At 43.0% G+C, this 14714-nt stretch overlaps 1 protein-coding gene across 1 annotated transcript; it reads left to right on the top strand.

Annotated features, from left to right (window-relative positions):
* LOC107633444 lies at nt 1162-1857 on the top strand. Its single transcript, XM_016337071.1, has one exon. It carries the CDS (start codon nt 1162-1164, stop codon nt 1855-1857), a length of 696 nt encoding a protein of 231 aa, XP_016192557.1.

Below are 14714 nucleotides of genomic sequence, written 5' to 3'. Positions count from 1 at the left end.
ACATTTTTATGCAAAAAAATTATGTTTTCTAACTCAAAAAAATTCATTAAATTCGAATATTATATTTAAATAATTAAATTATAATTATTAAATTTTTTAATCATATTTATTCATATTTAATTTATTATTTAATTAATTACAATTTGACTGAATTTTATATCTGTTACGACTCAGTCCAGCTGGCCGGTATCACCGCACCTTTGGATCCGGGCAACTGCTCTGCGGGACGTCTCGCACCCGGACTTTGACCCGAGCATTTTGTAGGAGTTAGCTCACCTGGCGACAGCTAGCAGAAGGAAACTTTGTGGAAGGTGGGTTTCTGATCATGAGGGGCTCACCTCTGACACAATATATATGGGAGGGTCATACCCCTCCCCAAAGGTACGTCATCATAACTTTTCTCTTTTTCCACTTGCATTTCACACTGACTTGGGCGTCGGAGTATCCTTGCAGGTGGCACCCCCCTCAACTCATTAAGAGCTCGGAAGGCCGTCGGATAGCGCAAATCGTTCCCAAGACTCAGACTAAGGCAAGACCCATCCTCACATCTAAACCGTCCGGTAACCCGACATACCGAACATTGGCGCCGTCTGTGGGGACTCTCCCCAACATGGATTTTGTCTTGGTTTCTGGCGTGGCCGACGGCGGGGCCGGGACCTGCGGGGAGGGGATAGATCCCCGAGGCAGTGGGGTAGCCGCCGGAGCCCCCGTTCGCGAAGGCAGCAAATCTCTCCCGCGACATACAGAGGGACGACCCTTTTGAGGGACAGGCAGCGACAGCACCAGGATAATACAAGAGCTGCGCCACAAGGTGCAGAACTTGGAGCGAGAAGTAGCCAACCGTGAAAGTCGGCAGCCCACTCCTAGCCAGGAGCCTTCCCGGTCCACTCAAAGGGGAAAAAGGAGTCTTCGGAGAAGTCGCTCCAGGCGCACCTCGAGCCCCCAGACAGAATAGAAAGCCAGGAAAGCAGAGAGGTGCCAAGGAGAAGGCGAGACCCACTGGTCTACAACCGATCGCCAACGAGAGACACCGAAGAAGAAGACTGGGAAAGCGACAGAGGACGAAGAAGAAGAAGCCGACCACATCAAGTGCACCGCCAAGAAAGGACGAGGAGAGGTCGGCCTAACAGAGAACACGGCAGGGAAAGGCAACTGGTGGTCATGGGGGCAACCCCTTTCCACCACTCGATCCTCGGAGTACGACTACCAAATCACTTTGACAAGCTGACAAATATGAGGTACGATGGTACCCAAGATCCCCAGGAACATCTAATGGCCTTCGAGGCCAGGATGAACCTGGAAGGGGTAGGCGACGAAGTAAGATACCGGGCTTTCCCGGTAACCTTAGCTGGGCCGGAGATTCGTTGGTTTAATGCCCTCCCCCAGGGCTCCATAACCACATTTGCCGACATCAGTCGCTCTTTCTTGGCCCAGTTCACCACGCGCATCGCCAAAGCAAAACACCCGATTAACCTGCTAGGGGTGACGCAGCGAAACGGCGAGCCGACCAGAAAATACCTGGACAGATTTAATGATGAGTGCCTTGAGATAGACGGCTTAACTGACTCGGTGGCCAGCTTGTGCTTGACCAATGGTTTGCTAAATGAGGATTTCAGAAAACACCTCACCACCAAGCCCATCTGGACAATGCAGGAAATTCAGAACGTAGCCAGAGAATACATTAATGATGAAGAGGTAAGTCAGGTCGTGGTAGCCAATAAACGGCAGCCCGCATACCCTAATGCCCGCCCACCCGGTGGCGGAGAGAGGTCTAAGGAACACTCCAGAGAGGGAGTAACGGCCAAGACTTTCAAACCCTTTCCCCGTGTTGGGAAGTTCACCAACTACACCCCCTAGCGGCTCCAATCATCGAGTTTTATAAACAAATCGCCGACAAGGGCATCTTGTCGAAGCCCCAACAACTCAGGGACAGGACGGGAGGAAACAAGAACCTCTATTGTGATTATCACAAGGGATATGGCCACAAGACCGAAGACTGCTTCGACCTGAAGGACGCCCTGGAGCAGGCCATCCGAGAAGGAAAGCTGGCCGAGTTCGCCCACCTAATAAGGGAACCTAGGAGGAGGGACCGATCAACCGAGGACAAAAACCGCACCGTAAAGTAGAGACAGGAACCCGACGAGGACGCGGAGCGTGCCCTCACTGTGGTAAATGTGGTGATTGGAAGGGATGTCCCTCCCAGGTCGAAGTCTGCTAGTAAGAAGGACGCCAAGGTTCTAGCTATGTCCTCTGGTCCCTTACCGACCTCCCGGAGGTTACCCTCAATCTCTTTCGGCCCCGAGGATCAATGGTTCGATGAGGTTGTGGAGAGTCCGCCGATGGTGATCACGGCCAGGGTGGGCACCGGCCTAGTAAAACGGATCTTGGTGGACACAGGAGCTGATTCCAATATCATGTTTTGCAATGTATTTGACGCCCTGGGCCTACAAGACGCCGACCTCAGAGGTCACCAGCACGGCGTGGTAGGCCTAGGTGATAACTTTATCAAGCCAGACGACGTAATTTCCATCTCGGTCTCCATAGGCGGAGGCAGGGGGAAGAGGTCGCTAATGGCGGAGTTCGTGGTGTTAAGAGACTCGACGGCTTACAACCTCATCCTGGGGAGGAAGACCATCAACGAATTTGGGGTGGTGATCTCCACCAAGCTATTGCTAATGAAGTTTGTTACTGATGATGGATCAGTTGGGACCATCAGGGGAGACCTAGAGACGGCAGTTGCATGCGACAACTTCAGCCTCTCCCTGAGAAAGAAATCTAAAGAAGCATCTGGTGTCTTTCTTCCTGACCTAGACGCCAGGGTTGATGACAAACCCAGGCCGGAACTAGAGGGAGACCTTGAAAAGTTCAGGGTCGGCGATTCAGATGAGAAGTTTACCTTTGTAAACAGGAATCTGCCCCATGACCTGAAAGAACCCCTCATAGAGATGATCAGAGCCAACGGCGACTTGTTTGCCTGGACGCCGGCCGACATGCCGGGTATAGACCCCCAATTCATGTCACACCAGCTGGCCGTGAGATCGGAGGCAAAGCCAGTGGCCCAAAGGAGGAGAAAAATGTCCCAAGAAAGGGCCGGAAGAGGTGGTCAAATAGACGGCCAGCCTACTGGAAGCGGGCTTCATTCGGAAACTCGATTACTCGACTTGGCTTGCAAACGTTGTCCTGGTTAAAAAGCCTAGCGGAAAATGGAGAATGTGCGTGGATTACTCCGACCTTAACAAAGCATGTCCCAAAGATTCCTTCCCCCTACCGAACATCGATGCACTTGTCGACACAGCGGCGGGTTACCGATATCTGAGCTTCATGGATGCCTATTCTGGGTATAATCAGATACCGATGCACCCGCCAGATGAAGAGAAAACGACATTCATAACGCCGAGAGGGACATATTGCTAAAAAGTCATGCCGTTCGGACTGAAGAATACGGGGGCCACATACCAAAGGCTGATGAACAAGGTCTTCAGGGACCTCATCGGCAAGATGGTAGAAGTATACGTAGACGATATCTTGGTTAAGACCGCCAGGCCCGAGGCCCTTTTAAGTGACCTGGAAAGCGTCTTCGCGTCTCTTCGTTAGCACAGAATAAGGCTCAATCCCCTGAAGTGTGCCTTCGCCGTCGAAGTCGGTAAGTTCTTGGGGTTTATGATAACCTAATGAGGGGTGGAGGCCAACCCGGAAAAATGCGATGCAATCCTTCAGATGAAGAGCCCGGGAAGCATGAAAGATGTCCAAAGGTTGGCGGGCAGACTCACAGCACTATCCCGTTTTCTCGGCACGTCGGCGGCCAAAGCTCTACCTTTCTTTAACTTGATGAAGAAGGGTATCGCGTTCGAGTGGACCCCGGCATGTGAAGAAGCTTTCAAGCAATTCAAAGAAATAGTCTTAGCACCACCCGTCCTCGCAAGACCTAAGAAAGGAGAAACGCTATACTTGTACTTGGCAGTAACCGATGAAGCCTTGGCGGCGGTCTTGGTGCGAGAAGAGGGGAAGACTCAATAACCAATATATTTTGTGAGTAAAGTACTACAAGGAGCAGAGCTAAGGTATAGCAAGCTGGAGAAAGTGGCATATGCGCTCCTGACATCGTCATGCAGGCTGCGGCAGTACTTTTAAGGACACCAAGTAATCGTCAGGACGGATCAGGCAATCCGACAAGCACTCCAGAAACCCAACTTGGCAGTTAGAATGATGACTTGGGATGTCGAACTCTCCCAGTATGACTTACAGTATGAACCCAGGCACGCGACCAAGGCTCAAGCCATGACTGATTTTCTGGTAGAAGTAACAGGAGACCCAGACGGGGCACCGAGCACACGGTGGAAGCTCCATGTTGACGGAGCATCTAACCAAACGTTCGGAGGAGCAGGAATCATCCTGGAGAACCCAGCTGGAGTTATATACGAGGAGTCAGTCAAATTTGACTTCCCGGTGTCAAACAACCAAGCGGAATATGAGGCCCTGCTGGGCGGCCTAGCTCTAGCAAGGGAAGTCGGAGCCATAAGACTGGAAGTGTGTAGTGACTTGCAGGTCGTTACTTCTCAGATCAATGGGACCTACCAAACCAGAGACTCATTGTTACAGAAGTACCTGGAGAAAGTCAAAGAATTGAGCAAGCAGTTTGAGGAGGTCACGATCCAACACGTTCCGAGAGAAAGGAACACACGGGCAGACCTCCTGTCCAAACTAGCAAGCACAAAGCCAGGGACTGGCAACCGGTCCCTCATTCAAAGTTTGATGAAAGAACCAGCAGTGGTGCTACAGCTAGCCCAGTCAGAACCTTGTTGGATGGACCCGATCATAGAAATTCCTGGAAAAGGCCAGGCTCCCCAGCGACGAGCAGGTGGCCAAAATAATAATACGAGAGGCGGCCAAGTATGCAATTATACAGGGCCAGTTGTTTAAAAAAGGACTTAGCCGACCACTGATGAAATGCTTGCGCCCCGACCAAACGGAATACGTCCTCCGGAAAGTCCATGAAGGATGCTGCGGTCACCACATCGGAGGGAAGGCCCTAGCTAGGAAGCTCATCAGAGCCGGATACTACTGGCCCTCCCTGATGGCAAACTCTAAGGGGTTCGTGAGAAGGTGCAAGAGATGCCAAGAAAACTCCAACTTCCACAAAGCGCCAGCAACCGAACTTAGCTTTCTCACGACTTCCCGACCTTTCTCACAATGGGGAATTGACCTATTAGGACCCTTCTCGGTCGGACCAGGACAAGTCAAGTACCTGATAATAGCGATTGACTACTATACATAGTGGATAGAGGCAGAGCCGTTGGCCAGCATATCCTCAGCGAATTGTCGAAAGTTTGTATGGAGACAGATAATAGCAAGATTCGGCATCCCAGAAGCTGTCATCTCGGACAGTGGAACGCAGTTCATCGATAAAAAATTTGGAGAATTCCTTGCCAGTTTGGGGATAAAGCAAAAGTTTTCGTCAGTAGAGCACCCCCAGACCAATGGACAAGTGGAGGCTGCAAACAAGATCATCCTGTAGGGCCTTAAGAGGTGACTCGACCAGAAGAAGGGAGTGTGGGCTGATGAACTAGCCTCGGTCCTCTGGTCTTACCGCACAACCCAACAATCGGCCACCAGAGAAACGCCTTTCCGACTCACGTATGGGGTAGAGGCAATAATACCTGTGGAAGTCGGGGAGCCGAGCCCACAACTACTCTTAAGGGGAGTCGAAGAGGCCGTGGAAAAGGACTTGGTGGATGAAGCGAGGGAGATGGCCCATCTATCAGAAATGGCACTAAAGCAAAGAATGGCCCTGCGCTATGATGAGCGGATAATTTATACCCTTTTTGGCATTATTTTTACTTAGTTTTTAGTATGTTTTAATTACTTTTTATTATATTTTTATTAGTTTTTATTCAAAAATCACATTTTTGAACTTTACTATGAGTTTGTGTATTTTTCTGTGATTTCAGGTATTTTCTGGCTGAAATTGAGGGACTTGAGCAAAAATCTGATTCAGAGGCTGAAAAAGGACTGTAGATGCTGTTGGATTCTGACCTCCCTGAACTCGAAGTGGATTTTCTGGAGCTACAGAAGCCCAATTGGCGAACTCTTAATTGCGTTGGAAAGTAGACATTCTGGGCTTTCCAGCAATATATAATAGTCCATACTTTGCCTGATATTTGATGGTCCAAACTGACATTCAAAGACAACCTAAAATATCTTGGCGTAAAACTCCCAAACTGGCACCAGAATTGGAGTTAAACTTCCAAACTGGCACCAAAGATGGCGTTTAACTCCAGAAATAGCCTATGCACGTGAAAGCTTCAATACTCAGCCCAAGCACACCAAGTGGGCCCCGGAAGTGGATTTCTGCACTATCTGCACTTAGTTACTCATTTTCTGTAACCCTAGGTTACTAGTTTAGTATAAAAACTACTTTTAGAGATTTATTTTACATCTTTTTACATCTTTGAAATATCTTTTGATCATTTTGATCTGAGAGACCATTGTAAACGTTAAGAGGCTGGCCTTACGGCCATGCCTAGACCTTTTTCACTTATGTATTTTCAACGGTGGAGTTTCTACACCCCATAGATTAAGGTGTGGAGCTCTGCTGTTCTTCATGAATTAATGCAATTACTACTGTTTTTCCTTCACTTCACGCCTACTTTCTCTCCAAGATATACTCTTGTTCTTATATCAGTTAAGTCAGAATGAAGGGATGACCCGTGACAATCACCCAATCTTCGTTACTCGCTTAGATAAGATCGCGTGCCTGACAACCACAAAGCGGTCTACATGATGTTCAATGTAGTCATTGGACGACAGCTGGAGTATACTCTCTTGGATATCTAATACACGGACCGAGTCCGTGAGATTAGTATCTTCGTGGTATAGGCTAGAACCATTGGCAGCATTCCTGAGATCCGGAAAGTCTAAACCTTGTCTGTGGTATTCCGAGTAGGATCTGAAAAGGGATGAATGTGACGAGCTTCAAACTTGAGAATGTTGGGTGCAGTGACAATGTGCAAAAGGACAATGGTCCTTGGTGCACGAAATTGTGCCAGTTCTGGCGTTAAACGCCAAAATTCTTGAGCTGACTTGGAATGCCTGTTTGGGCCATCAAATCTTGGGCAAAGTATGGACTATTATATATTGCTGGAAAGCCCAGAATGTCTACTTTCCAACGCAATTAAGAGCGCGCCAATTGAGCTTCTGTAGCTCTAGAAAATCCACTTCGAATGCAGGGAGGTCAGAATCCAACAGCATCTGCAGTCCTTTTTCAGCCTCTGAATCAGATTTTTGCTCAGGTCCCTCAATTTCAGCCAGAAAATACCTGAAATCACAGAAAAACACACAAACTCATAGTAAAGTCTAGAAAAGTGATTTTTAAATAAAAACTAATAAAAACATAATAAAACTAACTAAAATATACTAAAAACATACTAAAAACATTGCCAAAAAGCGTATAAATTATCCGCTCATCACAACACCAAACTTAAATTGTTGCTTGTCCCCAAGCAACTGAAAATCAAATAGAATAAAAAGAAGAGAATATACAATGAATTCCAAAAACATCTATGAAGATCAGTATTAATTAGATGAGCGGGGCTTTTAGCTTTTTGCTTCTGAACAGTTTTAGCATCTCACTTTATCCTTTGAAATTCAGAATGATTGACATTTATAGGAACTCAGAATTCAGATAGTGTTATTGATTCTCCGAGTTAAGTATGTTGATTCTTGAACACAGCTACTTTATGAGTCTTGGCCGTGACCCTAAGCATTTTGTTTTCCAGTATTACCACCGGATACATAAATGCCACAGACACATGACTGGGTGAACCTTTTCAGATTGTGACTCAACTTTGCTAAAGTCCCCTGTGAGAGGTGTCCAGGGCTCTTAAGCACACTCTTTTTGCTTTGGACCACGACTTTAACCGCTCAGTCTCAAGTTTTCACTTGACACCTTCACGCCACAAGCACATGGTTAAGGACAGCTTGGTTTAGCCGCTTAGGCCAGGATTTTATTCCTATGAGCCCTCCTATCCACTAATGCTCAAAGCCTTGGATCCTTTTTATTTTATCCTTACCTTTTGGTTTAAAGGGCTATTGGCTTTTTCTGCTTGCTTTTTCTTTTTCTCTATTTTTTTCTCTTTTTTTTCGCATATACTCTTTTTTTCTACAAGCTTTTCACTGCTTTTTCTTGCTTCAAGAATCAATTTTATGATTTTTCAGATTATCAAATAACATTTCTCCTTTTCCATCATTCTTTCAAGAGCCAAAAATTTTAACATTCATGAATCAACAATATAAAAAATATGCACTGTTCAAGCATTCATTCAGAAAGACAAAAGTATTGCCACCACATCAGAATAACTAAACTGTTTTAAAATTTGAAATTCATGCACTTCTTTTTCTTTTTCAATTAAAAACATTTTTCATTTAAGAAAGGTGATGGGTTCATTTTCATAGCTTCAAGGCATAGACACTAAGACACTAATGATCATGTAATAAAGACACAAATATAAATAAACATAAAGCATAATTTTCGAAAAATAGAAAATAAAAAACAAGGAGATTAAAGAACGGGTCCACCTTAGTGATGGCGGCTTGTTCTTCCTCTTGAAGATCTAATGGAGTGCTTGAGCTCCTCAATGTCTCTTCCTTGCCTTTGTTGCTCCTCTCTCATAGTTCTTTGGTCTTCTCTAATTTCATGGAGGAGGATAGAATGCTCTTGGTGCTCCACCCTTAGTTGTCCCATATTGGAACTTAATTCTCCTAGGGAGGTGTTGATTTGCTCCCAATAGTTTTGTGGAGGAAAATGCATCCTTTGAGGCATCTCAGAGATTTCATGGTGAGGAATTTCCTCATGTCCATGAGTGGGATCTCTTGTTTGCTCCATCCTTTTCTTAGTGATGGGCTTGTCCTCTTCAATGAGAAGTCTTGGCCACAACTTCATAGAAGTGGTCTTGATGGACCTTTGAGATGAATCTCTCCATCTCTCATGACTCAGAAGTGGAAGCTTTTGCCTTCCCTTTCCTTTTTCTAGAGGTTTCTCCGGTCTTTGGTGCCATAAATGGTTATGGAAAAATAAAAAGCGATGCTTTTACCACACCAAACTTAGAAGGTTTGCTCGTCCTCGAGCAAAACAAGAAGGAAGAGAGTAGAGGAAGAAGAAATAGAGGAGATGAAGGGGGGTTAGTGTTTCGGCCAAGGGGGAGAAGTAGTGCTTAAGATGTGTGAAAATGAAGGGGTGAAGATAGGTTTATATAGGAGTGGGGAGAGGGTAAGGTTCGGCCATGTATGGGTGGGTTTTGGAGGGAAAGTGGTTTGAATTTGAATGGTGAGGTAGGTGGGGTTTTATGAAGGATGGAGGTAAGTGGTGAAAAGAATGGTGGGATTTGATAGGTGAGGGGTTTTTGGGGAAGAGGTATTGAGGTGATTGGTGAGTAGGTGAAGAAGAGATAGAGAGGTGAGGTAGGTGGGAATCCTGTGGGGTCCACAGATCCTGAGGTGTCAAGGATTTCTCATCCCTACACCAAGTGGCATGCAAAATGCCCCTTTCTGCCAATCCTGGCGTTAAACGCCAGGCTGCTGCCCATTTCTGGCGTTTAACGCCAGCTTCTTGCCCTTTTCTGGCGTTAAACGCCCAGAATGGTGCCAGACTGGGCGTTTAACGCCCACTCTGCTACCCTTACTGGCGTTTAAATGCCAGTAAGTTTCTCCTCTAGGGTGTTCTATTTTTAATTCTGTTTTTCAATCTGCTTTTGCTTTTTCAATTGTTTTTGTGACTTCACATGATCATCAACCTACAGAAAACATAAAATAACAAAAGAAAAGAGAAATTTAACATAGATAATTAAAGATTAGGTTGCCTCCCAACAGGCGCTTCTTTAATGTCAATAGCTTTATAGTGGGCTCTCATGGAGCCTCACAGATGTTTAGAGCAATGTTAGAACCTCCCAACACCAAACTTAGAGTTTGACTGTGGGGGCTCTGTTTGACTCTGTATTGAGAGAAGCTCTTCATGCTTCCTCTCTATGGTTACAGAGGGATATCCTTGAGCTTTAAACACAAGGGAGTCTTCATTCACTTGAATGATCAATTCTCCTCAATGATCCCTAGCTTCTCCATTACAGAGAGAGGCATGAGGTTTATGCTTGACCCTAGGTCACACAGAGCCTTCTCAAAGGTCATGGTGCCTATGGCATAATGTATTGAGAACTTTCCAGGATCTTGTCTCTTCAGAGGTAATCTCTGCCTAGTCAAGTCATCCAGTTCTTTGATGAGCAAGGGGGGTTCATCCTCCCAAGTCTCATTACCAAATAACTTGGCATTTAGCTTCATGATTGCTCCAAGATACTTAGCAACTTACTCTTCAGTAACATCTTCATCCTCTTCAGAGGAAGAATACTCTTCAGAGCTCATGAATGGCAAAATTAAATTCAATGGAATCTCTATGGTCCCAGTGTGAGCCTCAAATTCCCATGGTTCCTCATTAGGGAACTCCTTGGAGGTCAGTGGACGTCCATTGAGGTCTTTCTCAGTGGAAATCACTGCCTCTTCCTCCTCTCCAGGTTTGGTCATGTGAGATGTGTTTATGGCCTTGCATTCTCTCTTTGGATTCTCTTCTGTATTGCTTGGGAGAGTACTAGGAGGGAGTTCAGTAACTTTCTTACTCAGCTGACCCACTTGTGCCTCCAAATTTCTAATAGAGGACCTTGTTTCAGTCATGAAACTTTGAGTGATTTTAATTAGATCAGAGACTATAGTTGCTAAGTCAGAGTGGCTCTGCTTAGAATCCTCTATCTGTTGCTGAGAAGATGATGGAAAAGGCCTGCTATTGCTAAACCTGTTTCTTCCACCATTATTGTTATTGAAGCCTTGTTGAGGCCTCTGTTGGTCCTTCCATGAGAGATTTAGATGATTTCTCTATGAAGGATTATAGGTGTTTCCATAGGGTTCTCCCATGTAATTCACCTCTTCCATTGCTGGGTTCTCAGGATAATAAGCTTCTTCTTTAGATGAAGCTTCTTTGGTACTGCCTGTTGGTGCTTGCATTCCAGACAGACTCTGAGAAATCATATTGACTTGTTGAGTCAATATTTTGTTCTGAGCTAATATGGCATTCAGAGTATCAATTTCAAGAATTTCTTTCTTCTGATTTGTCCCATTATTCACAGGATTCCTTTCAGAAGTGTACATGAATTGGTTATTTGCAACCATTTCAATGAGTTCCTGAGCTTCTGCAGGCGTCTTCTTCAGATGAAGAGATCCTCCAGCAGAGCTATCCAATGACATCTTGGATAGTTCAGACAAACCATCATAGAATATACCTATGATGCTCTATTCTGAAAGCATGTCAGAAGGGCACCTTCTGATCAATTGCTTGTATCTTTCCCAAGCTTCATAGAGGAATTCACCTTCCTTTTGTCTGAAGATTTGGACTTCCACTCTAAGCTTACTCAATTTTTGAGGTGGAAAGAACTTTGCCAAGAAGGCATTAACTAGCTTTTCCCAAGAGTTCAGGCTTTCTTTAGGTTGTGAGTCCAACCATGTCCTAGCTCTGTCTCTTACAGCAAAGGGAAGAAGCATAAGCTTGTAGACCTCGGGATCAACCCCATTAGTCTTGACAGTGTCATAGATTTGCAAGAATTCAGCTAAGAACTGATGAGGATCTTCCAATGGAAGTCCATGAAACTTGCAATTCTGTTGCATTAGAGAAACTAATTGAGGCTTAAGCTCAAAATTATTTTCTTCAATGGCAGGGATAGAGATGCTTCTCCCATAGAAGTCAGGAGTAGGTGCAGTAAAGTCACCAACCACCTTCCTTGCATTGTTGGTGTTTTCGGCTGCCATGGCTTCTTCTTGTTTGAAAAGCTCTGTTAGGTCCTCTACAGAGAGTTGTACTTTAGCTTCTCTCAGCTTTCTCTTCAAGGTCCTTTCAAGTTTATGATCAGCCTCAACCAGAATGTCTTTGTCCTTACTCCTGCTCATATGAAAGAGAGAAGATGAAAGTATGGAATCCTCTATGTCACAGTAAAGAGATTCCTTGAGGTGTCAGAGGAAAAGAAGAATAGAAGGAGGAGGTAGAGAGAGGAGAATTCGAACTTATCAAGAGGGATATAGTTCAAATTGCACCTTGAGGAGGAGTGTTAGTCCCTTAAATAGAAGGATGTGAGAAGAGGGGAAGAATTTTTGAAAATTAAATTAAAAATTTTTGAGATAATAAAAAGAAATTTGAAAATTTGATTGAGAATTTCGAAAAGATTGGAAAAGAAATTAAGTGATTTTGAAAAAGATTTTGAAATTAGAAATTAAAAAGATATGATTGAAAATTAATTTTGAAAGAGATGTGATTGAAAAGATATGATTGAGAAGATATGATTGAAGATCAAATTAAAAAGAGAAAGTTTTAAAATTAAAGTTGATTACTTAACTAACAAGAAATTAGAAGATATGATTCTAGAATTAAAACTTTTGATCCTTTCTTAATAGGCAAGTAACAACTAGAAAATTTTGAATTAAATTATTAATTATAGCAAGGATTTTCGAAAATAGTAATAAATAAAAAAATTGAAAAGAAATTGATTTTGAAAAGATATGATTGAAAAGATATGATTTGAAAAAGATTTGATTTTGAAAAATTATGAAAATTTGAAAAAGATTTGAATTAAAAACAAAATCTTCCCTCTAGTGTCATCCTGGCGTTAAACGCCCAGAATGGCATCCATTCTGGCGTTTAACGCCCAAAATGCTACCTTTTTGGGCGTTAAACGCCCAGCCAGGTACCCTGACTGGCGTTTAAACGCCAGTTTTCCTTCTTCATTGGGCGTTTTAAACGCCCAGCTTTTTCTGTGTAATTCCTCTGCTAAATGTTCTGAATCTTCAATTCTCTATGTTATTGACTTGAAAAGACACAATTTAAAATTTTTTTTTGAATTTTTTTAAATAATGAGAAACAATAATAAAAAGAATGCAACTAAGATCAAATAAATAATGCATGCAAGACACCAAACTTAGAAGTTTGTATACTAAGGACTATAGCAATTTGAAAATGCATATAAGAAACAACAAAAGACACAGAATAAGAGAAATTAAAGATCAGAGCACTGAAATCATCAAGTAACATGAAAAGTTTGTAAATCAATAATGAAAAGATAAATGACAATTAAAGTAATGGAATAAATGAAAGTAGAAAATAAATTTAAAGGAATATTGAACCTGTGATTGAAGAGAAATAAACCTAACCTTTAAGAGGAATCCTAATCCTAAATCCTAAGAGAGAGGAGAGAACCTCTCTCTCTAAAACTACATCTAATCCTAAAATTATGTATTTGAATGTTGTTCTATGTGTGTCCTTTGACTCCTCCATTCTCTGGCTTATATTTTGTGTTTCTGGTTTGGATTTGGGCCGAAAAAGGGTCCAGAAATCGCTGGGGGCATTTTCTGCAGATTTTTGTACGTGGCATCTGTCACGCATTCGCGTGGGTCACGCGTTCGCGTCATCTGGGAGTTTTCCTTGTCACACATACGCGTGACCAATTGCGTTCTGCTCAAGGCGCGCGTCCGCGTTGTCTACGCGTTCGCGTCGCTGCATTTTTGCGCTAGGCACGCGTTCGCGTCATCCACGCGTTCGCGTCGCTGCCTTTTCTTCAAAACTCCATTTTTGTGCTTTCCTTCCATTTTTGTATGTTTTCTTTCTGTCCCTTAAGCCATTCCTGTCCTATGAGACCTGAAAATACTTAACACACAAATCACGGCATCGAATGATAGTAAAGGGTAATTAAAATTAATATTTTTAAAGCATAGGAAACATGTTTTTCACATATATCATAAAATAAAGAAGGAAAAGTAAAACCATGCAATTTACATGAATAAGTGGGTGAAGAATTGAATAAATCACTTAAATTGAGCACAAAATACATCATAAAATATGGGTTTATCAACCTCCCCACACTTAAACAATAGCATGTCCTCATGCTAAATCCAAGAGAAAGGGTAAAGTTAGAATGGTGGAATTTCATGCAATGCAATCTATTCTAAATGTAAACTACCTACATGAATCATGCAATTTTAATTATCACCCACCTATATATATAGAGCTTACATGTGGTTAATTTGTTTCATATTTTTAAGGAATCATATGCATAGCCAAACCTAGATCATGTTAAAGTACTTTCACAATTGAGTTGGGTTAAAATATTTCATAAACTTGCAAGACAATTAACAATTAAGCAGAGATATATGGTGATGAGCTATTGAACCCTCATTGGATTTGTGTTTGCTCTCTAGTCACTCAGTGTTTGGGATTAATCACTCTATTCTTTTCTATTCATGCTTTCTAAAACTTTGTTCTTCATCTAACCAATCAACAAATATTGAATACAGACATACAAAAATCATGAGGTCTTTCTCAAGGTTGTAATGGGGCCAAGGTAAAGGTAGGGGTATATATATATAAGGTTAAGTGAGCTATAAGTTGAATCCTTAATTAGTCTAAGGTCTCACCTAACATATACATATTCTATATAATTTATAACTTCCTTGGGGTTCCCAATTTTTCTCTTTCTTAATACATACTCATGTACCAATTTCATCTTGATTCTTACCTCATGTGCACTGATTTCTTCATTAAACTTATTATTAGGGTAATTTTGTCCCCTTATTTACTTATTCAACTAAAAGGAATTTTTTTTAAACATGACATTCTCAATGCACATGGTGTTTTGGTT

The sequence above is a fragment of the Arachis ipaensis genome, chromosome B03 (genome assembly GCF_000816755.2).
Source record: "Arachis ipaensis cultivar K30076 chromosome B03, Araip1.1, whole genome shotgun sequence".
NCBI classification, from domain to species: domain Eukaryota; kingdom Viridiplantae; phylum Streptophyta; class Magnoliopsida; order Fabales; family Fabaceae; genus Arachis; species Arachis ipaensis.
The sequence above is the reverse complement of the archived record's forward strand: the minus strand, read 5'-3'. Positions and strand labels throughout refer to the sequence as shown.